We start from the raw sequence: 25,319 nt of genomic DNA on the forward strand, positions 1-25,319 counted from the left end.
GAGGAATTTTTTTCTAAAAATAGACTAGAACTACATTCGTGGGTACTAAACTGGAAGTACTAATTGTGACCCGATTCCAATTAGTTCAGTGACACCTAATAAAACATGAGCTAGGTAGGGGAGAAAACCCTTGGCGCTTAGGAAATCTACCTGACTTTATTTGTAATTACCCCTTTATAAATAACTCGGCCTATTTGTAATTACCCCTTTATAAATAACTCGGCCGAATTTGTGCTTCTCAGGTACATACACTGAACAGAACTGGACTGTAACGGGAAGTATAATGAGCACAACTATAGCGAAATACTTATAATGAGACTTTTTATTTAGCAGTGTAAATAGCGGCTTGCGCAACAATGTGTTTTTATCATATCACACAAATTTATAGTTATTACTGTATTAAAGAAGTAGCTTGGTCTCGGCAAAATAATGTTCTCCAGCTGAGGCAGAGGTAGATTTCTGCACTGCAAAAAAAACAATCACTTAAAATAATGAGCGAAGCAGAGCGGAGAGAGGTGCGAAGTATGGTAGAGATAATCAGGAAGACCGCTTATTCCGGCGAAGAATAGAAGAGTAACAGTCCTTTCAAGTGCTCTGGATCCAGCAAGGGATCGCGTGAGTCAAGGAAAGATTAAGATAAATGCAACAAACTGAAAACAAACAGTACAAAACTAGTTTCTCACTAGCCTATAGTACAACTCACATAGGTCATGTACGCGCCACAGGTGCTCGACACAAGCTTGATGTTGTGAAAAAAAAAACAATAACCTACAGGAAAAAATCATACAGTGTGACAAAAATACCTTAGATTACCCCCATGACCCGTTCTGACATAGGACCCTCTCTATCTATATAAGAGAGAAGGTAAGGAACTTCCAAATACTTCATTACACCCATGACCCTCGATTTCCTTCCGCTATTTCAGTTTTTTAAGGCACACGACCATACTATATGGCTTGTTTTTATTCTGAGATATTTTTCTATCCATCAAGCCATTTTTTACTTTTCGCGATGTAACAAACTGAAGTTACGGGCTCCGAAACGTGCAATTTTTTAATCTGAGACAAGTCCGAGCTCATGTGATAATAAGCATAACCTTTTGAGCCAATCATATTTCGGCGTTAACGTGTGTGCCGCATAGTTTACCTATTTTAAAAATGGAGTCGCATTAATGTGCAGTGAAGAAGACAATGTCTAATTCTTGCATAGAACAAGATTCCTAAAGTTAAATCGAGTTAATGGTAAGCAAAAACTTACTTTTGCATCTACCACTGTTCTGTAATTTAAGAAGGGATTACCCATAGAGTTGAGAACATGGTACATGTAGCGGTTTTCACATGCGCACGCACTTGTCCAAAACGATAAAATTAGCGGAAATCGCACGTTTCGGAGCCCGTAACTTCAGTTTGATACAACGCAGAAACGTCAATGATGGCTTGATCCATAGAATATGGGCGCGTACCCCAACAGGGGATACAACAACTGTTACAACAAGCAGTAACAGAACATCACTTACAGGTAAATGTTTGCAGTGTGGCACAGTGAAATTTAAATTTATTTCCAGTGGTAAGCCAAAGTCAGCGCCAAAGCCAAAGTCAGCGCCGAGTAAAAACAAAAAAAAGCAGCACGGAGGTGATATTGCCTCCAAATTAGTAAAACTTCCAGGTGCACCGTGGACAAAATACCCAGGAGAAAATCATCTTCCAGGATACAATTACTGTGGTCCTGGAACCAGACTTGATATCAGACTTGATAACCAAGATCAACCAGAACCTGGAGAAGAACCAATAAACGCTATTGATAAAGCATGTCATGCTCATGATGTCACCTACAAAAGTAAAGATTTACAACAACGAAATATCGCAGATGTGAAATTAATTCACGCGCTAAATTCTGTCACTGATAAATCTCTAAAAGAAAGATTAGCTAGTTGGATAATAAATTCCGCGATGAAAGGTAAGCTTGTATTAGGTGCTGGTAATTAATTATAATGGAATCGATTTATTATTCCCCAAGCGGATACTGGAGGGGTAACGCAGCAATTAGTAAACTTGCCATTACAGCAAAAGTTGCACGCGTTACTGCTAAAAACTGGTCATCAAAACGGGCAATACGGCAAATTTACCTACCACCTACTAAACAAATTAATTTTGCACATTTTGATGTCAGTGTGCCAAATGAAGTTCATCAGGCTGATATATTATTTTTGCCACATGATACTATTAAAATCGGAAGACGTCGTCCAATATACAAGTACGCGTTAACTGTCGTTGATGTTGCAAGTAGATACAAAGAAGCAGAACCGTTAACAACAAAGACAGCAACTGAAGTAGCCGATGAGTTTAAACGAATTTATCAACGAGGTGGTCTACGATGGCCACAGTTGTTACAAGTTGATCCTGGCAAAGCATTTCAGGGTGTAGTATCATCAACGATGAAGCAACATAATGTCAAAATACGACGAGGACATACTGCAATTCATCGTGATCAGGCAATTGTTGAGCGATTTAATCGAACAATTGCTGAGCGGTTATTTGGATATCAATACGCGAATAACTTTATTCAAGACAAACGATCACGCGAATGGGTTGCAAGATTACCAGGTGTGATAGCTGCATTAAATAATGAAATTACTCGAACAATCAGTATGAAACATGTTAACGCAATAACAAAAAAATATATAAATGTACCCCAGCGTGATTTTTCAACACAACCGATATTAGGTAACGTCACCGTGAGATATTTATATGAACCTGGTGAACTTGAAAAAGGTAAAAAAACGGAGCGACTGATCCTATCTGGAGCATCACGACACAAAAAATTTCTAACGTGGTCGCATCTACAGGTAGACCCGAAATTTACAGACTGGATTCAACTGCCCCTCAGCGTGGGTTTACACGTGAACAGCTACAAGTAATTCCCGGTGATACTCAACTACCACCAAGGGATCTTAACTAGCACCAAGGGTGCCAGCACCCCTACGTCGATTACATTCAAGACAGGTCAGCATCACATTTTCTCGTGTATGACGGTGACTGTTATCTTTTCTATCTACGGTAAATTGTCGTGGGTATTTATCCGTGTATGACCACAGCAATATACAATTACAGCTCGCACTGTGATTATTCTGTTGTTACTTCAGTGTCATGATAAATTCAACATCAAGATCAAATTCTCGACTATTTTTTGTCACTCTGTTTGTAACCAGTTAATTTTTTTCTTATTATGTCATTGTTGTTTTCATTATTAATTTCATCAGCGGTTGATTCATCCAAGACAATTCTTCGAAGCTGAGAAAATCTTCTGACTCTGGACACAGCCAAGTAAACTAAGTTTGACCACTCGATTCGATCATCAACGATCCAAACAACTGTATCAGAGATCAGTTAGTCCTTGAGATGAATGAATTGTCATTGCGTATCCTAGCGTCCACGGGGATTTGTTTATCAACGCATCCTCAACAGTGTTAATATCAATTAACATAATATCATTTAATACAAGATTCTGTTGCTCTGTTTTTCTAGGAATATCAACGTTGATGTTTTGTCGTCGCGTATCAGCCGGTCGATAACACAACGGTACTGGCAACGTCGGAAACTTTTCCTGTTGTAATTGAAATAACTGCTGTTGAAGTGTGTCTCTGACTATCTTTCTACTTGCTACTATCAAGTCGTCTGGTTTCCATGTTTGCAGAAATTTGCTCATTGAGGTTTCTGAAACTACCACTTTACACTGAATTTCATTCGGTTGTAGTCTGATCAATTTCTTGAGTTTTCGCAATTTTGCTTCAAGAGATCTACGATCGATGTCCATTTCTTCGTAATAATCTATAAAATTCTTTAGCCAGCAATGTGGAGATGGTCCAGCAAATGGTGGTGTTTGACCGTGATCGCAGCACATTATCACAGCTGTGTTTTTGTTAACAGCCATTCCAAAAATATTTTTAATATATTCAGCGACACTGTACATATTTCATCCCAAATGATAATCCGCGAAAGTATTTTTTCTCATTCTCTCAGCGGTCCATGCGTCTCCCTTCCACCGAAAGAAGCTGTGATAAGTACAAGCGTTAACTTCTCGTTGTATCATCTCTCGCGCCAGTCTGTGTGTGGGTGTTAGCACAATCATGTTATCGTGGTTATGTCGAAATAATTCGATTGCTCGAGTTGTTTTACCGCATCGACCTGGCCCGTTCAGATAAACAGTCTTGCATCTGGTGATTGGATCATGTACAGACGGCGCTAACGACAATTCCGATATTGATCCATTACGGTAACTGTCCTCGATGGTAACATCCGCTGAGTCACAATATCCATATAGCGTCTCTTGTTTTATTCTCCACGAACCCCATTCGTTTGTGGTAAACTCATTCACTGCCTTTTTATATTCCCGACTGAAGTAAAATGAATCCGTGGCAACTCTGACTGCGATACACGAAAATCGATTTATCATTGACAATAAATTTATTGAAACATAAGCTAACATTGAAGATCTTAAATGAGTATATTGTGGCGATTCACCATCAAAATACTCGACAATTGTACCTATTTTTTCCCGGAAAACAAGCAAGCGTTTTGCCGTGACATAAATATTTCTCTCATATTTGTGTCCGCGATTATAAAGTCATATTCGGTGTCATCTAAAATCGATCGCGTACAGCGTTGTTTGTGGTCGCATGAACCACCTTGAGTAAATTTACCAATTATTTTTCTACCAAGATCCTTTGTAAGACTTTCTTCGTTAAGATTTGCTAGTCTTATACCGCTATCATCCCCAGGAATTATCTTAGGTGTTGGTAGCCAAACTGAAGTCTGTGCCCGATATGATATAATCGCTTCGCTGACAACGAACGACGTTAACATTTTACTGTCAAGCATATATCGCAATAATGTTATCGGTGTCCAACGCTTCTCTGAGAAGTGTTTGCCGAACCAAACATAGCAAATCGGATGAAGTTTTTCAGCAAACGAAAACGATGTCACACGAGCAAATCCCGTTAAGTCAAAATCAGGTAAAGGTCCATTTATGGCAACTCTGGTCATTTCATGACAGGGATGACCAAATCTCTTAAAATATTCTTTACACGATCCATATCCAAGAAAACTTCCCAGATAACACGCGATCATATCCACGGAAATAACATCGTCGAGGTTACACTTGGTGTTCCATAATCCACCATGTCCGATGCAACTATCCTGGACATCATTGAGAAATTCAAGTCGTGTTGGCGCCCATAAATTTTTCTTCTGAGCAATGTAAGCAGCAACAGACGGAACTGTAAAACACCTGCACATTAACTGGTTATCTGTGTTTGAATATCTCGTGCCAAGTTCTTTCATTTCCGTGTGTAGCTTTTCCGTCTGATATAATTCTCCGCTAGGTCTTACAAATTGATCATACTCGCCATCTTCGGAACTTTTAAAGAACCATACTGATACCGGATCGGTTTTACTTATTTGATAAATGTAATCAAACATGTTTTCCCCAGAGAACTCTGGGTAATATTTCACGACGCGATCTTGAGGAAATATCCCTGCGGAATTGGTCCACGAGTGGGAATTATTATCGATAATATTTACTGGGATTCTACTCTTTTTATAATGTTTTGAATCGTACAATACTTCTCCGGTGATAGTTTTCACGATTATCGGAAACATTAATCTTTTTCTAACACGGAAACATCGTTTATTGAAGCTCCTCCCTTGACTGATTCAGCCCACTTTGATATATTGGAACGTCTTAGATCAGTTAAACCATTTCCACGCTTTGCATTTTTGAAATGTTCAATAACTCGTTCAGCTACTCAAATCAAACGCGTTGACACTCTCATCCTGGAAAGTTTGTTGATGTCGGGGTTCTTTATCAGGTAAACTCCATAAACAACTACAACTAAAATCCCGGTCAACATTCCAGGCCTGGTGTTATTATCGATGATTGCGTATTCACGATTTGTCGTGATTACACGTTCACGTTTATCATACACTTTCCACACTCGCGCTGAAAATCTAGCATATTTTACCTGAATAAAATATTTTTTCGAACGATCCATCATCGAAAGTATTTCAGCGGCGCGGCTATCGTTCATAGACATATCATCGCGTGTGGTTTTATACGTCGACCATGTATATGCGGCTCCATCGAGAAAAAACTCATATTTTGCTTCCCTGATGCTATTTTTTATCTTTGATTTCTATTTCCGTGGTCGTATTTGTAGATGAAGGTCAAATAAAGTCCGCGGGATACTTGGTATTATGTCGGTAATCTTAGAAATTCTTTCCATGTATTATTTAACCAAATTATATATTCAATTAGATAATAAATCATTGTTAATATAGCAATACCACAAAATTACTGTAAGTGGAAAATAATGAAATCGACCGAGCAATCTTCAAAAAGATGTGAAGGAGAATACTGTGCAGGTCATAATCAGAGTCTCAAACGAGGTTCTCGAGGATTTGTTAATGGCATTAAATGTGTATATGGCGTACGAGGTAAAACATAATTATGTAGCGATTGTGGAGGTAAAAGATACAGAGAGCTAGCTAGATACTACGCGAACAAATACAAGATTGTACTTGACGAACAAGACTATATTATGCAATGTCACCGTGAAAATCGACAATGAAATATGTCTGAGTAATATATAATGAATGAATTTCGTTCTCATCTTATTTACGGCAAATACGAATCGTCTCGTGATGGAATCATCAGACATCGCAAACTAAAGAAAAAAATTGGTTGGATCAGTAACACCGGTTATGAGTATTACAATCGGTAAAAAAATTGTTTTGCTCATCGATTTATTCATGAATGTTTTAACACGCTCGATAAAGATCTTGTTGTTGACCACATCAATAGAAATCCTCTGGACAACCACATAGATAACTTGCGAGCTGTTACTGCTAGCGAAAATGCTCCTAACTCGGCGCGAAAATATTATCTACGACAACCACAACCAGTTACCGCGTTCATCAACGATTCAATTATTGAATTTCCGTCAGTTTACTCTGCAGCTAAATACTTTGATGTAAATTAGCATATGTGATGCGAGTCCTTGATAATGTAATTACATCCACGTATTCAAAAAGATTTCACGCGTAAGTGTCATTTATAACTGCGTACTCTTTTTTGTCTGACTTTAACAATTATTTAGACAAATCCCCTACTATATATGAACGGCGAAATTATAGCATCGAGTACACAACAACTTAAAAAACTTCGATGTAGCGAGTTGATGTCGCTGAAAGAACTAGATAAATTATACAATCGGGTAAAACGTGAACGCAGCGCCGCAGATAGTTTAGACAAACGAAGACAAATGCAATCCGATATCATCTCGATAATCGAATATGAACACCCACAAAAATATTACGAAGAAACATTTATCGGTGATGAAATCTACAATGCGTTGCGAGATAGTATTGAGTCCGAGTTAATCACCAAGTGGGAAATTTTTACAAAACTTAAAACACACTGTGAGTTTTTAATAGTTGCTAGGAATGGTTCTCACTTGCCATTATACAATATACTCATCGAGCTCGAACCTAAATTGACTGTAAATTATAAAATAAAAGATTTTCTAACGGGCCCAGAAGATGAATCATTTGATGATGTTTCTGAAAGAGTAAGCACGGAAAGGAATCAAACTCTTTAAAACCTTTTTTAAATTCTCAAGCAATTTCAATATCATATTTAGCTCCTTCTATTTCAGCTCGTAATTTTTTATTTTCAGCTACAAGTTTACTATGATGATTTGATAACACCGTGTAACCATTTTGTGATTTCACGAATGCTTGTCCGTATCTTTGATTTACTGCATCTAATTCTGTCAATTTCTCCAGAGTAGTTTTTAACTTGGTGGCTTGTTGATCGCATTCTTGTAGTAATTGATCGTGCTGATTTTTCAATTCTTCGATTTTTTTTAAGCTTGGCGATATCATCTCGTAGTTTTCGCTTACTAGCTTTATATTCTCGTTGAGCTTCGCGAAATTGTTCAGCGTTGCCTTGCGTAACCGCACTGAATGGTTCACGTGCCCATATACTCGGCTGAAACTTCGCTAGGTTTTTTAACTCCGTGGCACGCAATGATTTTTTTTCGTCGTCGGGTGACAAATAAGATGGAGTTCTCATATATAAAGGCCCAAAAAATTATGGCGGTAATTACAGGATAAAAATTACAGCGGTAATCATAGAATTAAAAAAATTATGGCGGTAATTATGATAAAATCGTAGATTTGGAAAGAAAATCTTTACTTAATCGTTAAGGGATTGACAAAAGTCTTAAGACTTAAAGATCTCATCGAGGCGATTGAGCGAAATACACGAGTGGGCGTAATTTAAAATTTGATCGTGGTACACTTGATTACGATGGCGTGATTTTGCTGAAGTTGTTCCTGCTGCGATTGTGTCAGCAAGAAATCTTCGTTGCCGAATTCGTCGATAATTAAATCGTAGATTTTTGGAGTAAATTTCTGATCGCGTCTTCAAGTTTTTGTTTATCGTGTATAAAAACTTTCACGTGTTGGTACATATGTATATGGTTTTTTTTTCAAATCGTAGATTTGGAAATCTTAAAGATTTCACGATGAAAGTCCTCAGGACGATTTCACTAGCAGATTTATACTCAGTGTTTCACCTCGTAAATCCAGCAAGTTCCTGGACTGGTCTGTCAGTTTGAAATTTATTCTGGTCAACGACGGATTGATCGGCTCTTGTACAATCAGAAATCCAGGTGGTTCTTTCGGGGGTAATTGAATAAAGAACAAACCCCTGCTGGGCTTGATTTGATAATGTTGTGTCGGTGCTGTAGCTGTTTTCGATTACATCACACACGAGATTGACCGCGACCACTTCGGTTATATTTACGATTCCAACGGACACATGTCGGCCTTGCCCTTGTGGGCTATTGTTATATTTGAGGACAGTTGGCTCCAGTAGCGTTTTTCTGTACTGTGCGAGTATGTCATCGAAGAATTCATTGATGATGTCGTTGACTGATTTTTTGAGTTCGTCTACGTTGTCCCGAAAAATTTATATTTCCGTATATCATCTTCTTCTATCTCATATTGAGCTGAAAACCGTTGCCGATCAGTCGGAGTATTATATATTGCCAGAGTTGCACGATCGTTTAAATACTTCATATTGCTCTCGAGTTGATTTAATATTTTTATTTGTTTGATAATTTCGTCGAGTGAACTTGTCACATCATATAGATGTTCTTGGAAGCGCTGCCGTAGATTTTCCCGGTGATCTTTATGATTGTGAATAATTTCATCAAGACACTCCGTAAGTTTAACATGTGACATTTGTAAGTCCGGCAGAAACCGGTGATGAAAAATCCAATTCATATTACTGCGGCTGATAAACGAAAGAGTATCAGAATAAGATGAATTTATTTTATCTATATTATCTTTACACTGAAAATTAAGTCCTTCGTATGAGTACAAGTTCGTGGTATAATCAGTCTTTTTCGGTTCAACAGGTATTGGTTGTGCCGGTGGAGCAACTTTAGGCCATCCTAAAACTGTTCTATTATATACATCCACGGCGTAGTCTGGAGAGTTTATTTCGATTGCAGAAGACAACGTTGGTTCATGAGCTGTTATTGTTATCTTGGATTCCTTTGTTGTGATATTTTTTATTCGATGTTGTAATTCCTCATTTATTTCTTCGATTTGATAAGATCCGGTTGGTATTCCAATGACGTTCCAGTCGGGAGTACCATCGAGTCGGTTTTTCCACGCGAACACAAACGAATTATTCGCTGGCAATTCACCAGATGATTTTGATCTGATATTAGGCCAACTGTGATGTACTCGTAATTGTACTAACGCGATCTCGCTTGCTGAAATCGCAGTTGGAAAATTAATACTGAATTCTAGCTTAGTCGAGCTTACTGTTATCATCGAAGTTCTTGCCGGGGCTGTATTTGCGGCTATGTCGAGCAGAGTTTGTTGAATTAATTCTGTCATTATTGTTTTTCGTTGTTTTTCAAATGGCTCGTGTAGTCTTCATATATCTTGACCATGTTTGCGAATTCGGAATCTGATATTGTTGTGCCGTCGATGCTTGATGATATCAGCGATGATAATTTTGAGTATGCGATTGTTGCTGTGTTTAGTTGTATGATATAATCGTGCAATTTTGTGCTCGTGCATGAGGATATTTTTTCGCAATTATATTAAAAACATCTGCGATTGCCGCTGATGATGAAACGCACATTGTTGCTGCAACAGTTACTTGCGTTAGCGCTGATAATACTACTCCTGTGGATGCAACTAACGTGGATACTGATTATACTATACCATCCAACACGATTACACGCCGCTTGTGTTTTTTTTTTACTTTCAGCGTATACGTGTCAATGGTGGCTTTTAACTCTGATTGCCATTCGCGTACTTGATCGTATCTATATTGTTGCGCATCTAATGTTGTCGTTGATGCTGTCATCGTCGTCGTTGACTTCGTCAGTGCCATTTATTCTATTACGCGGTAACCAATTGAGGTGTTTCAGCTACAAATTCCAAACATCACCAGTAAGATGTTGTAGTTGTTTTATCGTCGGCTTCCAGTATAAACGTTTCTTCGATCCCGCTATTTAATATGATAGTCACAACCCTGGAAAACCTGTCAGTGGAATGTCGCCAGGGATACGTTGTAAATATCTCAAATTTAGCAGAAGAAAACACAGACAACCTGTACATACCAGTGACTGTTGCTGTATATTTGATAGTATTGTTTTGTTTGGACCATGTTGCAAATCCAGAAGATACCGTGTATACGATATTGGTAATGTGCGTTGGAGTAATCGCAGATGGAAATTTAATCAAATTGGTTTTGTTGATGATATCAGAAAGTTTTATGTCAACGACGAGCGGAACACGGAAGAATTTATCTATGGTTTCATCTGTCTGTTGATAATTTCTGCGAAGTCTGTTAAAACCAATTACATGAACGTCATACTCGGCCCGCAACGTGGATAATTTACCGTCAACGACGTCAACGTATTGTTTGTTTGCGGCGTCGCTGTTGGATGTTGAATCCGCCAGCGATGTTATTTTATTTCCACTGAGATCAAGTTCCCCTTTCATTGTGTCGCCGGTATTTCTTAACCTGGTAGCGAATATGTCCCCGACCTTTGCAAATAACGCGTCAACGTATTATTTATTTGCGGCATCTTCCGGGGATGTTGGATCTCTTAAAACCGTTATTTTGTTTCCATTGAGACTAAGTTCACCTGTCATTATGCCGCCGTATTTTTTTAGTCGAGTAGCGAGCATCGTGTCAACGTACTTTTTTGTCGCGGCATCTTTTGGAGATGTTCGATCCGCTAACGTCGTTATTTTGTTTTCGTGAGATTAAGTTCACCTATCATTGTATCGCCGGGTTTTTTTTCACTTCGCATTTCGCAGCGCCGCAATTGATATCAGCGAATCTCTGATTTTTCCGCTGTCGGTAAACACAAGAATGTTATTCGAGGTTGCTCCAAGAACTCTGAAAATTATTTCATGGAATTTGATATCGCTTGTTCTTAATTTACCGTGCTGGTCTGAAAAATAAAAACCTCATCTGGTTCTACTCCCGACAACAATAAAAGATTGCTGACATCATCTTTATTTGCGTATTTTGATAAATCTATGTCAACGCGCTTTGCCTTTGTGTTGAGAAGAGATCTCCCGTAAATATCAACCATTATTCTTTAACCCATACGAATCGAAATAGATAATTCCACGTGGATCGATGGCGTAAGCAACCCAGTGAGTTCCAGGGCCTTCGCTGTTATCAAGATTAATAATACCAGTTTCTGGATTATTCGGTTGTTGAAGTAGTTGGTCTCGCATAAAGACGCCTCTGAAATTTTTTATATTTTTAGCGGCATCGAGCAAATCAAAATTTGACATTGGAATAAGACCGCTGGTTTTTAAAACCGCTTTGGGTACCATGAGGGGGGAGTTCCTCGAAGTCTCAGGCCGCGTCCTTTTATTTTGTATCCAGATCGGTGGGATCCACCTGTAGCTTTCTTTAATGTCATTCCAGCAGCTGTTCCAACAGCTCCTAACGCGGCTGCTTTAGAGACTGCGGGAGCGTCAGCAGCAATCAACGCTGGAATCGCGGCAAGAAGAGGAAATATACCGCCTGATTTAATCATATCTTTGATCGCTGTTGAAGTAAAATCAAGTTGGACACCAGACTTTACTTGTTTTGCTTTATTGAAATGATTAAGTTGTGTTTTAGTCAGCGATAGCTTGTTTGGACCACCAGTAATTTGATCTTGTTTCAAAGTTATTTTAGTTCCGGCTGCACTTGCATGTTTTGATTGTAATTTTTTAGCTTGACCAGGAGTCAGAGTGACATTAACATAATTGTATGACATTTATTTAGATGAGAATGATCTAATTGTCTACATGTTTTACACTGGTGTGTCAATGACTCTCATTCGACCACCAACACCTGCAAGTAACATTGCCTTATCGCTGAGTATAACAGCAATTGCTCTAGCGCCTCCAGGAATTTCCGGTGGACCAACTACTCTTGCTAGTACTCGAGCTAAGCGAGCCCGAACGGTTATATCAACGACAGATTTTCTGAATAAATCCAAATGTTCCAACGAAAAGTAATAGATCGGATACAACGTTGTAAAATCACGCTGAGATATTTGCAACCCAGTGTCAACGTTTGGATCACGCCCATCATAAGACATCAATCGATAATATGCACTTACTACATCATTATGTTCAAAATCCAGATGTATATCTTCAGCAGGTTCTTGATGTCCGTTTATTCTTAGCGAAACTTCAAAAACTCCAAAATGTGTCAAATATCATTGGATTTGCTTCTTAATTATTTATTATAGAATTTGCCTGAAACGCGATAAATATATTTCGTGGCGCTGACACTCCCTGTTGTGATCCTATTTGCCACGTAAACAACCCAGGAGCTGTAACAGAAGTGCTATCTGTTGACATTGCGCTCCATGATAACATCGATTTCCCACCTTGATTCATAAAAGAAAGTAGCCGTTGTTCTTCAGTGACCGATGGAGTCATTGTTGGCATCCACAGGGATAGTTTTGATAACATTACCTTACCAGGATCAACCCCATTAGCTCGCCATATTGCATCATTGTCAGTGCCCTTTCTGACGAGTACTACTGTGTGTTTAGCACCAAATATAACCTTTCAGACATCTCTACAAAATCCAAAAATATCAGATAATGGAATAGCACAGGGAAACTCTTCATTGCCGTTTAGCATTGTTCGACGCGCGGCAAAACCCAAGTTGAAATTTTCGTTCATTTATGCAACTGCATCCCCAGCCGCATTCATCCTTACATTTCTGTTTTCTGGATGATTAGTTGTGTCTTTTACAAACATCATTGTTGAACCAGCCGATCTTGTGTAGTCATCGGAATATCTTGCAAAACCAATAATCGTCGTGGCAACGTCGACGTTTTCCAAACACGATTCAATATCTTTTCCATCAACCGATCACCTATTCCATATCCAGTACCATCCTCTTTTACGATTATACCTACAATTTCAATATACGCTTCACAGGGTAGAAAAAATCTACTCGTATCATGAACTTGTAATTCAATTCTTCCCTGCGCGTTAGGTGTTTTTGCATCAATGGAATAATATTGATAATCACGCAAGGATTCATCCTTTCTAACTGGTTTATCCATATCAAATGCTACGTTGGATACACGTTGAAACATTTTATTGTAATTGTGTTGATTTAAATCATCGTCTAACATGTAGACCATTTCCTGCTATTAAACTTGAAGTTATATTTTTTTCTGTTTTTTTGGAAACCACACCAACCTGTTGATTTATCCCTTGATTAATCAAGGACGCTAGTTTTTGATTTGCGGCCTGATTTATTACTTTGCTAACATCTGCAGGCATAGCCTCCGTGCTTTGTAATTTTACCATTTTTCGCCGTCGTAATAATTGCATTATTCTCTTTTTGATTGACGAAAACGCCTTACCAGCAACATCACTGATCGCGCCAGGAGCTTTTACGCGAATAATATCAATAGCTTTTGCCGATAATTGTTTCGCAATTGGCCCCGCCTTTGGAGATATTCTTGTAAACAATCCCTGAATAACATTTCCGAGGCCATCTCCATAATATGCACTGTAAACAGGATATCGCGAATTTACTACTCTGACTCGTTGAGGCATTTGATGAGAGTCCTGTATGATCATCTTATCTAATTGTTATTTATCTAATCGCTGTAATCGTCAACAAGCTCATCAATAAATTCTCGGTAAATATCAGCCTCCATAATACCGCCTTGAAATAATCGTTGACAAATACCAGCCGCTTCATTAATGATTTCTGGAGAATTATTTCCATCTCGTTTACCTCCAATGAAAACTTCCAACCGTGATACATCTTCGAGAACACTGTTGTGGCAGGCAACAAGACCACTCCCCGTAGAAAAACCCTCTCCAGATTTTTCACGAGGGTCGGGCGATGCCTGTCGTTTTCGTAACCGAGGTTTTCTTGCTGGCGGTGTTTTAACTTCCTTTATTTTATTAACTTGATGAACAAAATTATCATATTCGGGTTTATGTTTTTTACTGATTTGCGGAATATCCTTGTACTCGCGAAATACATTAGCGGTCCACTCTTGTTCTGGAGTGTTGTACTGCTCTGGCTTTAGAATGTTATGCCGTAATTGATATCCAGTCGCAGCAACACCAACTGGATCTTTCATAATTTGTGTATAACCAGTTTGATTAAAATATCTAGCTTTTAATTCCGGTTTAGATAAATCCTCGATAATATTTTTAATATCCTCGATTTCAGCGCGTTTTATTGGCAGCCTCTACAGCTTCAGTAATTTGTTTTAGTAATGCCGTTGTGGCCTCAGCGGTTTGTTTTAATGTTGGAAAAATACCCTTCTTTTTTTCGTCATCTATTGTATCTCTCCATATAGTTGTTGTTATAGGCTTAAATAATTGTTCTGCGCCTGTTGCAAATTCAACTTGCGCTTCTTGTCTTGCTTGAAGTTTTTCTTTGACAGCATCTCTCAACGGTTATATTTTTTAAGTGCCTCTTCTCGCTCTCGAGCTAGTCTAACAGAATATGCTTCTCCAATGTTTGCCATTATTGATAACTTACATTTTTAATTAACGAGCGCGAATTGACCTTTTTTTAAAAGCGTAGTTGCGAAACCAAAGATTTATCAATGATAACAAATTTATACGAAATAAAGATAAAAAATTAAATCAACGCGCTAATTTTTGTTAGCATGATGATTTAATTTCTTTAGTTTTTTTCGTATAAATTTTTTTATATTTTGATAAAAGCCTTGGTTTTTCGAACAAGGAAGTTTAAAAAAAATGGGAAATCCCCTTCTGGGCTAACCCTCCCTGCTGCTACTCAGGAACTCATATATTTAGAAATAGACATATATAAACACCAAACAACCATGAATGGATATGACTGAACACAAGCCATTTCTTTCACTGAAACTCTTTGTAACTTTCTGGACACAAGACAGAAGCTACTGTAATGGTTTCAGATAAATCGGAAACTGCTGTCAACTTAATTTGTCAGATGCAGTGAAACTGTGCGGATATTAGTAAGATTCACCAATGTAGAAAGTAAGCTAAAATATCGATAGTAGTTTCCTGAAGTAACTAAAACCATAAGGAAACATTTAGAATCAGGCTATTAAATTTGAAGTTTCAGCTGGGTTTCTTAGCAGTTTACTTAAAACGACAGGTTTGCAGAGTTTCTGTGCAGTTTTCGACTTCACAGTGTTGCTTTACCCTCTGCAGACAAACACAATCTGAATGCAGACGTAAAAGAAAAATCATGTGGCATGAAATTATATCTCAAAAAAAATTAGCAAATGTGCGAAAATATTGTGATCTGATGTATTTCTTCTGTTTTACTAGTAATATTACATTATATCTGGATTTAACTTCATTTGGCAAATAAACCTGATTAATACTTCAATATACGACACGTCAAGGGTGAGAACAAGAAACTATAGCGAGGACTCTTGCATGTCTGATCAAATTGATCAGAGTTTTTGAACGATTTGCAGTCAATATATTCACTGGACATCTTGATAACATCTGTTACAACATCAAGAGAGTTCAATTTCCACTTCAGTTTCATTCACCAATATTCTAGCGAGCAGAATACTGAATTATGTAACGATAAGAATAATAGCAAATTACAAAAAGGATATTGCGAATACAAGACGGTACACTCTACAAATGTACAATCTCCAATGATGATTCTTATGATTTTAGATTGAAGTGGTCTGTTAACTTCGCGCTCGCACATATCTGTTACATTTCTTAGCATCATTTCTGGATGCGCCAATATGTCATCCGTGTAATTTGATATTATTTGAACATTAATAAATTTGTCATGATATCATTTTATACCCTATTTTCTCGGTTTAATAAATTATAATACGAGCTCTAACAACGTCATCTTAATATATGTCACTGCCATGAGAAGTGTGAACAGAGTTGCAATAAATGTTCCTATAGGTATAATAAAGTCGTTTCATTATATTATATGAACTATAACAACATCATCTTAATAGATGTCACTTCCACGTGAAGTGTGTGTAGAGTTGCAATAAATATATTAGAAAACGAATGTTCCTATAGGATATCAAATACAACATGTATGCTAATCGATGAATAATGTTGTATACAAGCAACTGCAAGCAGCCACTGACATTTTTAAAAATACAGCTGTTTTCAAATATTGAACATGGAACGCAGCCTCTGATAATCGAAGTTCAGGATGATAACAAAGGATCCACATTCGTGCACACCCACACACACACACACACACACACACACAAACACACACACACACACACATATACACACACACACGCACACACACACACGCACACACACACACACACACATGCCTCATTGCTCCAGCTCAATGTGTTTTCAAAAAATGTTTGAGAAAAAAAGTTTCATATACAAATAGCACTTGTTCGAAGATTAAAATATGAAACACATGACAAATCAGACAATATAGTTGCGAGGATATTTATAAGAAAAAACACAAAGTCGCTGCCCTCTGGAAATTGGCTCGGATTCTTTCTTTGCAAGTCTCTGTAAGATATAATGAATATAATGTAGTGCTAAACTAATGCAAGACCAATTTATTGAATCTGTATCAAACTTGTACACATAAAATGCGTTGCTCACTCTTTAGGAATGTATCTAATTTTGGTTCCATATATTATTTCATAAACATATTTAACGAAAACATTAAATACGGAATAAACCAAGCATATTGTTTCTTCCGCTTCTACGCAGTCTTTCCGGATCGGAGACCTTTATGTAAACTTCATCTTCGTTTCTTAAGAAAAATACAGACTCCATATGACTGGAGACTAAACATGGCGCGTGCACAGTGAATGGCAGGCACATAGAACTGCAGCTCTGCATAAGTATTGTGTCATATTTCGTTTCCGTCATAGGAATATGACGGTACAGAACTTGGCAAAAAGTTCTAAATTCATCGGTAGAGTTACTCCACTCTTGGCTGTAAACTAGATTACTATAGATATAATAATAAGCACTTTCCAAGACTCTTAAGCTTCCATTGACATATGTGAGTGCAGATCCCAGGAAGGATGCCGTTGAATTTATATTCCACAGGACTTTTGTCATGTATTGGTCAACGTTATTCGAGACTGGAAAAAATAAAAATAATTATCTCATGCTGATAATTGGTCCAATAATAAGCTAAGAATCAACATGATAAATAGATAGATATTTTAACTGATAAACGGACGAAAGGCATAATCAAGAGGTGGACTCACAAAAACAATGATTAACACATATAAAAGTTCATTCAGTACATCGCAACAAACTGAGAGTAATAAAGAGAGAATGTCGGGTAAAAAAAAACGATAACCTTTTCAAAAATCTACGTCGGTTTCTTTGAGTGGAGTGAAATTACTTAATATTTTAATTCATTTCTGTGTTTGCACAGATGAGTTGGTAGTGCATTTGATTTTCTTTTATATGTTGGCTTCACTTTTAGAATTATAAAAAAAATTAAAACATGAACAATAGTATTTGCTGTACTTCAAATAAGTGACATATTTCTAGGGTTTTATATTCCGAGACAAAACTCTTCTTAATAACTTTAAAAATTAAAGTACAGTTTCTCCAAACAGTGTATTTAGACATATTTGGATTCATTTTTGTATTAACCATACCAAATAATGTTGATTACAATAAGTCGCTTTTTATAAGACATTTATAGGTAAACTTGTACTAATTGTTTTCCTCATAATTCGAAGTACCTATTCAAATTAGAAGAATGAAGTAAAGATTTGGAGTGAACACTTAAGGGACTAGTAATTACCTAAAGGTAAAATGCCTACAAGCTTCGTGTTTCCTTTCTTTGGGTCACTTCTCCCACAGATTATTGGCAAGTCTTTCACGATACCTGTATGATTATAATAATTAGAATTTGTTAATTTCTCACTGAGTTTTATTACCTTTGTCTGTAAAACATAATTGATATATCTGCACTATTATATTATCAACAGTCTAGGATAGGCCCTAGCTTAAAATTTTAGTAAATGAGACTCAAATGACAGTCATCGAAAATACATGTCCTAAAATACCTGAGAGTGGAATTGTTGCGTAAAAAGTGAATGAAATGGGTTTATCAGCATGAATTTTCTAAATGCCAGTGATTGCAAATATTATTGACTACTAGATACTGAATTATGTCATATTCCATTAATTCACAATTTTCACCCCTCTGGTATGAAAAGGGATAACGTACAGCGAAGATTGGTGACAAAAGCAGTCAAAATTGAGACAACTATCGTGAGACACATTTGCATGTCTTTCTATTCTGCTTTTAAAAATACTTTGTAAAACTTCCCTTTTATTTAGCCATAGAACGTTAGTATTGTTCTCGAATCAAATATGCATGGGAGTTGGTCTAATGTTGCTGTAATAAACCGAAGACATGTGCAATTTGTACTTACGTCTATTGCTTTCTCAGATTTTAGTGGTAAGTTGTTTGATTATGTGAGGTCGGTGTTGGTGTAATTAGTCAATTTCAAGGAACAGACGTCATAATTTAGAGTATTTAAGAGACTTCATGATAGCATGGATTAGTTTTATAAATGGTATTCGTGTTTAATAGCTTGAGATGGGGTCAGAGCACAAACAATGTTTTCGGTTGGCAGGCATGGACCCAAGTGGTTCCGGTCTTAATTTAGATGTGTTGTTTGGCTGTGCCTTTCAGTATGAAATATTAATGACGGGGACAAATATTTTTTCCATGAAATAATTGAGAAGAAGTCGTTCCTTGATGTTGAGTTGCCTTTTATTCTGGTTGTGAAGGGCACGCGTAGGATGAATGTGAAAAGCTGTTCAAGGCTGTGCTTTGGTTGACTCCGTGAGAATATCGGCAGTACTAATGTTTGGCTACAATGGACTTACTGGTGAATCAGGCAAATGTGGAACAAGGAAAAGCCATTCAAATGTGAAATTATAGTTTCGTTATGTGTGGTCATTGGTTGATCAACACAAATTTGTTTGTAGTCTCTGCGCGTTATGGAATCTTCCAGCTGACAGCGACTGTTGTCTTGAGGTCCTTGAAAATAGGGGAAAACAATAGACTTCCAGCCAAACGCACGTAGGTATTTGATTTGCTCGGTTAAGAGAACCCGTGCGTGTAACATTACCGACCATCGTTTTCCTGTTAGGAGTTGTTGCTTACTAGAGCTAATGTGTATTTCACACGTATTTCACTTGTACGAGCTCAAAGACTGACTCCTTTTTGCTATTTGTACCTAAATACCTAAATGTTGAATTACATCCTACACGAACCATTACATCATTGAACAATGGAGCAATTAAAATTTAAACACAATTGCAACTGTATTCATGTATCGAGTCACATGAAACATGTTCCAAGTTATTCATTTAGTGATATCACAGATCATATATCCAATTAGCAATTTTAATGTAACAGTGATGCATGCTATCTATCTCGCCTACAGCTAAATACAAGGAACTAAATTTGACACTATCTCTTTTATGTAAAAATTTGCCATCTCACTCTAAAATTACAAAAGCAATATAACATTTACAGATGGTAAGAAAGTATCGATGAAAGTATATTGTGCTAACATTCATTCCATCATTATGTGATTATTACTGGTTTTATAATCTATATAAATATCAATATATTTTCCTTACTCCCCTTCCATCTTTTGTGCCAAATAACAATATTACAAGACAGTAGAATCCGCACAATATCATACACGTCAAAAGTACGCGCTTCCTCAAATGCAAGTGTGTTAAAACCAATATAATTCTATCCTACCTTGACTTATTATAATCCGTCTTTTCCTTTCTACCATCTGCAAAAGTAGGAAGAAATTACTGTTAACCTCCTGAAGAATAAAACATCCACAGCGAGTCATCATATTGGTTTGTGAGAACTGCATGTATAAGTCCTTGTACCGCCATGCCACACTTTCTCGAACGTCTTTATCTGAGTAAGGTATTTAACTCGAAATGTCTCATCAAGCTGCGACTTAAAATGATGATATGATTGACAAAACTGACTTTTATCAATGCTTATCTTTAACCAGGGACCTAAAGTGAAGGCTTTGTCATCTGTTACCGTTAAAGATCTTTGGGGTGCCGCGTTGCAAAGGTATATCTAGGACAAGCCTCGTGTTCTCAATATGATATTTTTAGGAATTAAATATAAAAACTAACAGAATCAGAGAGAATTTATATACTTTCAAATCCTTCCTAATTAGAGGATTAAATATGAAGACATATTTGTTGAAAATCCAGTCTATATTAAAATATAAAGTTTGTATCACTTGTACAAGAATAACGGTAATTATTACAATGGACCTGAATGAATAATACAATATGCATGTTAAATACACATCTCTTGACACCAGATATTGTGAGGGAAAAAAATGACAGAAATGCGCTAATAGAATGATTGAAATGAAGAAAAAGAGAACATATTATAGCAGTGTCTGCGCAAACTCGACACCGACATTGTCACCAGACTGCCATAACTAATAATGGCATTTCCATCACAATTAAAGACGTGTCTTATTATAATTTAATTCTCTATTACCCCAATTTTAGCCATTGCTGCCATCTTCTTTATCATTGTAAAATGAAAAGTCATCATGGTTACCGAACACAACAAATAACCCTTACCTGTGCCACTATTTCTGCGATGTCAGCAGGCTTGCGTGAGCAACATAGGTTTGATGATCCGTCCCTCCTGATTGAGAAGTTCGAGAATGCCTCAAACTCCTCAACCGGGTTCATTTCCAATTGCTGACAATTTATGCACAGCTGTGACTCCGTCACCAACACTTGCTCTGTAGGATGAAGCCAGAAAAAGGCGATAATCGATAATACCAGACTCAGTAGAAAGGTTAATAACACCAGTAGAAAAACCAGATACTTCAGGGAAGATGTATTTTCAACGTGGACCACGGAGCAAAACATAGTATATCCGTTTAATATTCCACTCGGCATAAGTTATGAACATGTCAGTACCAGGAAGATCAACATTTATTTGTTTAACCTAAACCCAGGCGTTCTATTGGGACATGTCACAACTAGGAAGAGAAGAATTTTTTTTTTATCCCAAGTGTGCTATTGAACTATTGGTATTGCATGTCTGAATAAAATATGGGTTCAATTTGCATTATTTAAAATGTGTGTTCTTGTACAGAAGGTGCAACTAATGTTAGTATGTTGTAGAATATTCAAATCCAGTTGTTTTACTCTCTCTCTCTCTCTCTCTCTCTCTCTCTCTCTCTCTCTCTCTCTCTTCTTCTTCTTCTTCTTCTTCTTCTTCTTTACCAATGAATAATAATAACAATATGTATTATGTTTCTACATAAGCATGATAGCAGGACAATAGGCCAAATAAATCAACTAAAATGTATGACTTCAGGTACTAGTAGTAGTTTTCAACTAAAATACGGTATCAATCTAGCATTTATCGATTCAGACATATTAGGTGCATCATTATCCCTATATACCTACAAATATATTTTCAAAAATTCTACTCCCCCGTCCTCTGCATGTCGTAACAGGTGACGGAAAGGAGGCAACCTGTTGACCTTTGGTTGAGACCCATGTCGAAGGTGGAAAGAATCCTGGTAATTGATTAAAGATGATGCCCATGAATGGCTCCTCGATGCAACATCCTACTTTGGCCTTTACTTCTTAATAGACGAGTGGTAGGGATAGTGCTCGTCTTGACAAATAAGAGGTATTTTAACTTTATTTTCTAACTCACCCTTTCTCTTGTAGCTTGCTTTATACAACTGCTGCTAGCAAACTTTCCTCCTTTGTCTTTTTCCTTCTCAAAATACTTCCCACCTCAATCGGGAGGTATTTATTTGCCTGTTGAGTATCACATTCGTGTAGCCGTGGCATATTAGACGTGTTCCCTTGTTGGGCTCCTTAGTGGGTGTATGGGTGGGTGAGCACGAGTGATGAATATGAAACAAAAGCATAAAAGAAAATCTACTAAAGAAAAATCAACCGAAAAGAACAAAGCCACTGTTGAATTCAAATTATGAACTATGTGGCATAGATTTCTTTCCACGCTTTGGTTAGTAGGCATACCAAAAAGTGAAAAAAATGAAAATCATGTAGCTTGTTTGTGGAGTGTGAGAGAGTGAGACAGGCTGAACATATCCAAAAGATCAACACTTTATATGATATACAAATAGCCTCTTTCGCCCACTCGTTACTAGATTCATCCACATACTTAATTCGCTGTCTGTCGTAACTTAGAGGGAATTAGCGTCATTGAAATCATCGAAGGCATGACGAACCAAGATACAACTGCCGTCCATCGAATCCGTATCAAACATAATGAAATTTGTAGGACACCAGTATACTTACTTTCAATATACCAACACTACCCAAGGTAGCAAAATATGATTTCTTGTAGATAGATGTATACAGCCCAAATCAGCTTCTAGGTTTCAAATGTCAAAAGTATGGTCACCACTAAGACATATGTACCAGTCGTGGGTTCGATCCCCGGCCGAGTCATATCAAAGACTTACAAAAATGGTACTAACAGCTGCCTCGCTTGGCGCTCAGCATTAAGAGGTTAGTGTTAGGACTGTACGGCCTAGTGTCAGGATAATGTGACTGGGTGGGACATCATGCTCATGTCTGCTGCATGATGCCCCAGTGTTAGACATCTATATAAACTGTAACACTGCAGACATCGTAGCGATATGACTGAAAAATTGTTAAAGCTACGTTAAAAATTCAAATCACACACACACACACAGATGTACTAAATGACCTGTGTGTTGCCGATGGTGAGACTTTTCACATCGAGAACCTGGCTGTAAAGCCACCCCAATGTATAAACTCGGGAAAAAATCATCACGGAATCTAGAAGGACTAATGAAAGCTGGAAGCAGAAAAAAAAAGTCATAGATTGCCAAAGTCCACAAAGTTGGTAGAATCTAGAACCTCACTACATGGCCCAACCTTCATGTCTATAGTAAAGACCAGTCTGAAGATAACATATGATGCACAGACCCAAACAAATCTATCTGATGTACCAACGCCTTCAAATGTCCCTCATTATAAACCTCTGCAATAAAACAAACTTCCCACAGACAAAATTCAATAATGCCTGAACACTAAAGTCACCAAAACAAAATAAAAATAAACTTAATCCTGGTAACCCTGGCGACAGGACAAGGAGTCTGATAACCCTATAAAGCTGCATAATAGATTGGTTCACTTGCGTCGATGTGTCCAGTGCGGATCCACACCTACAAACACAAATTGTAACCCAGTACTTCCTCCTGATAAATACGCACATAGACGTGCTCCCTGCCGAAAGGTCTAACCTAATCCCCGCACCATCTCTACTTTTAATTCATAATGAAGAACACTGTGTATAATATAGTATTGTCGAAACAGCAAAAACTCAGATAAATGTTAATGACACACGTTGGCATGCCACCAATGCCTACTCTTTAAATATAATTGGTACAATAGTCATCATTTACCCCGAAAGTGCTAGTAATATTCTTAAAATACTTGAACGGTTCTCGTGCCAACTAAGTTCTGGATCTACTCTTATCCTGGGTGGAGGACAAAATCCCCACGTCAAAACGAAAGATGGGACATAATTCCCACCACTTTTTAAATATGTTAAATCATCACAAATATATGTCTATGTGTGTCAACTTGGGCCATTTTGAAGTTTTGTGTCGGCTTTACTTTAGTCGACAAAAGACGTATAGTGTGCGGGTTAGATGCCAGATCTTAACAGACAAGGGGATTAAAATGCCTAACGATCGTTCTGATCTAAAGACTAATTGCACATACATGTGCTTTGTCACCTCACTTTCATACGTACTGAGTTTACTGTATTTGATCATTATTGCTGTATTCTGCGAAGTACTTAAAATCGAAGCCACAATTTTGTTTGATAAACATGAAGTTCCAGAATTAAATTAAATATGGGTTACATTGATGACATGTCACATTTCTTCTTTTTTTCCCCTTGGTTGTATATACTTAAAGGAAAGCTATAATTTTACAGGATAAACATGAACTTCCATAATTATATTAAATCTGATGTATATTGATGAAAAGCCAAATTTCTTCTTTTTCCCTCTCCCATTTCAGAACAGACATGTATATTTCTTGCGGTTTGAAAACTTAGACTGGGAAGGAGATTATGTTCTATCTCTCATTTTGCTTGTTGGGGGATTTTCTCCTATGGGGATTTTGTTCGTGGGAGGGTTTTGTCATGAGGGCAATTTTGGCTGTATCCCTCTTATCATTCCTGCTTTACTGTTTTAGGAAGTTTTAGACAGTTGCTATTTTTTGTATTTCATGGCATTCCTTTTGTATGAACTGATAAAAGTTCCAAGGCCATACTACACTATAGAAAAGAGAACCCTTGCCGTCATTCAATGATACAAAACAATTACTCTTGAAGATCGATTATCTGACCAAAGAATGGGGCAATTCAAATGTCAGCTATTGTATTTATATCTGTATAGCGAGGCATGTTCTGTTATAAAAGCTACTCTTGTATTATGTGACTAGTCATTACTATAGTACTGACAAATCTTATTACATCCTTGTTACACAGTTGTGACTAGTAGTTAAATAAAGTCAATAATTTTGAATGGTCTTTGTATGGCCAAAAAAGAACCAGGATGTAAATTTGAACTGAATTATGACAAACAGGAAGACAAAACCACTGAATAACAGAAGTGATATAACATACACATA

At 37.3% G+C, this 25,319-nt stretch overlaps 1 protein-coding gene across 1 annotated transcript; it reads right to left on the bottom strand.

Moving 5' to 3' along the window:
• Positions 1-17,031: 17,031 nt before the first annotated feature.
• Positions 17,032-21,549, bottom strand: LOC149800109 (uncharacterized). Its single transcript, XM_089957193.1, has 4 exons — positions 21,231-21,549; positions 20,365-20,401; positions 18,379-18,462; positions 17,032-17,698 (listed from the first exon to the last, which is right to left on the bottom strand). Exons 1-4 carry the CDS (start codon positions 21,525-21,527, stop codon positions 17,271-17,273), a joined length of 846 nt encoding a protein of 281 aa, XP_089813319.1. The 5' UTR covers positions 21,528-21,549; the 3' UTR covers positions 17,032-17,270.
• Between the last annotated feature and the right edge of the window lie 3,770 nt (positions 21,550-25,319).

Source organism: Sinohyriopsis cumingii, chromosome 5, assembly GCF_028554795.1.
Source record: "Sinohyriopsis cumingii isolate HCF-2022 chromosome 5, ASM2855479v2, whole genome shotgun sequence".
Lineage (NCBI taxonomy): Eukaryota > Metazoa > Mollusca > Bivalvia > Unionida > Unionidae > Sinohyriopsis > Sinohyriopsis cumingii.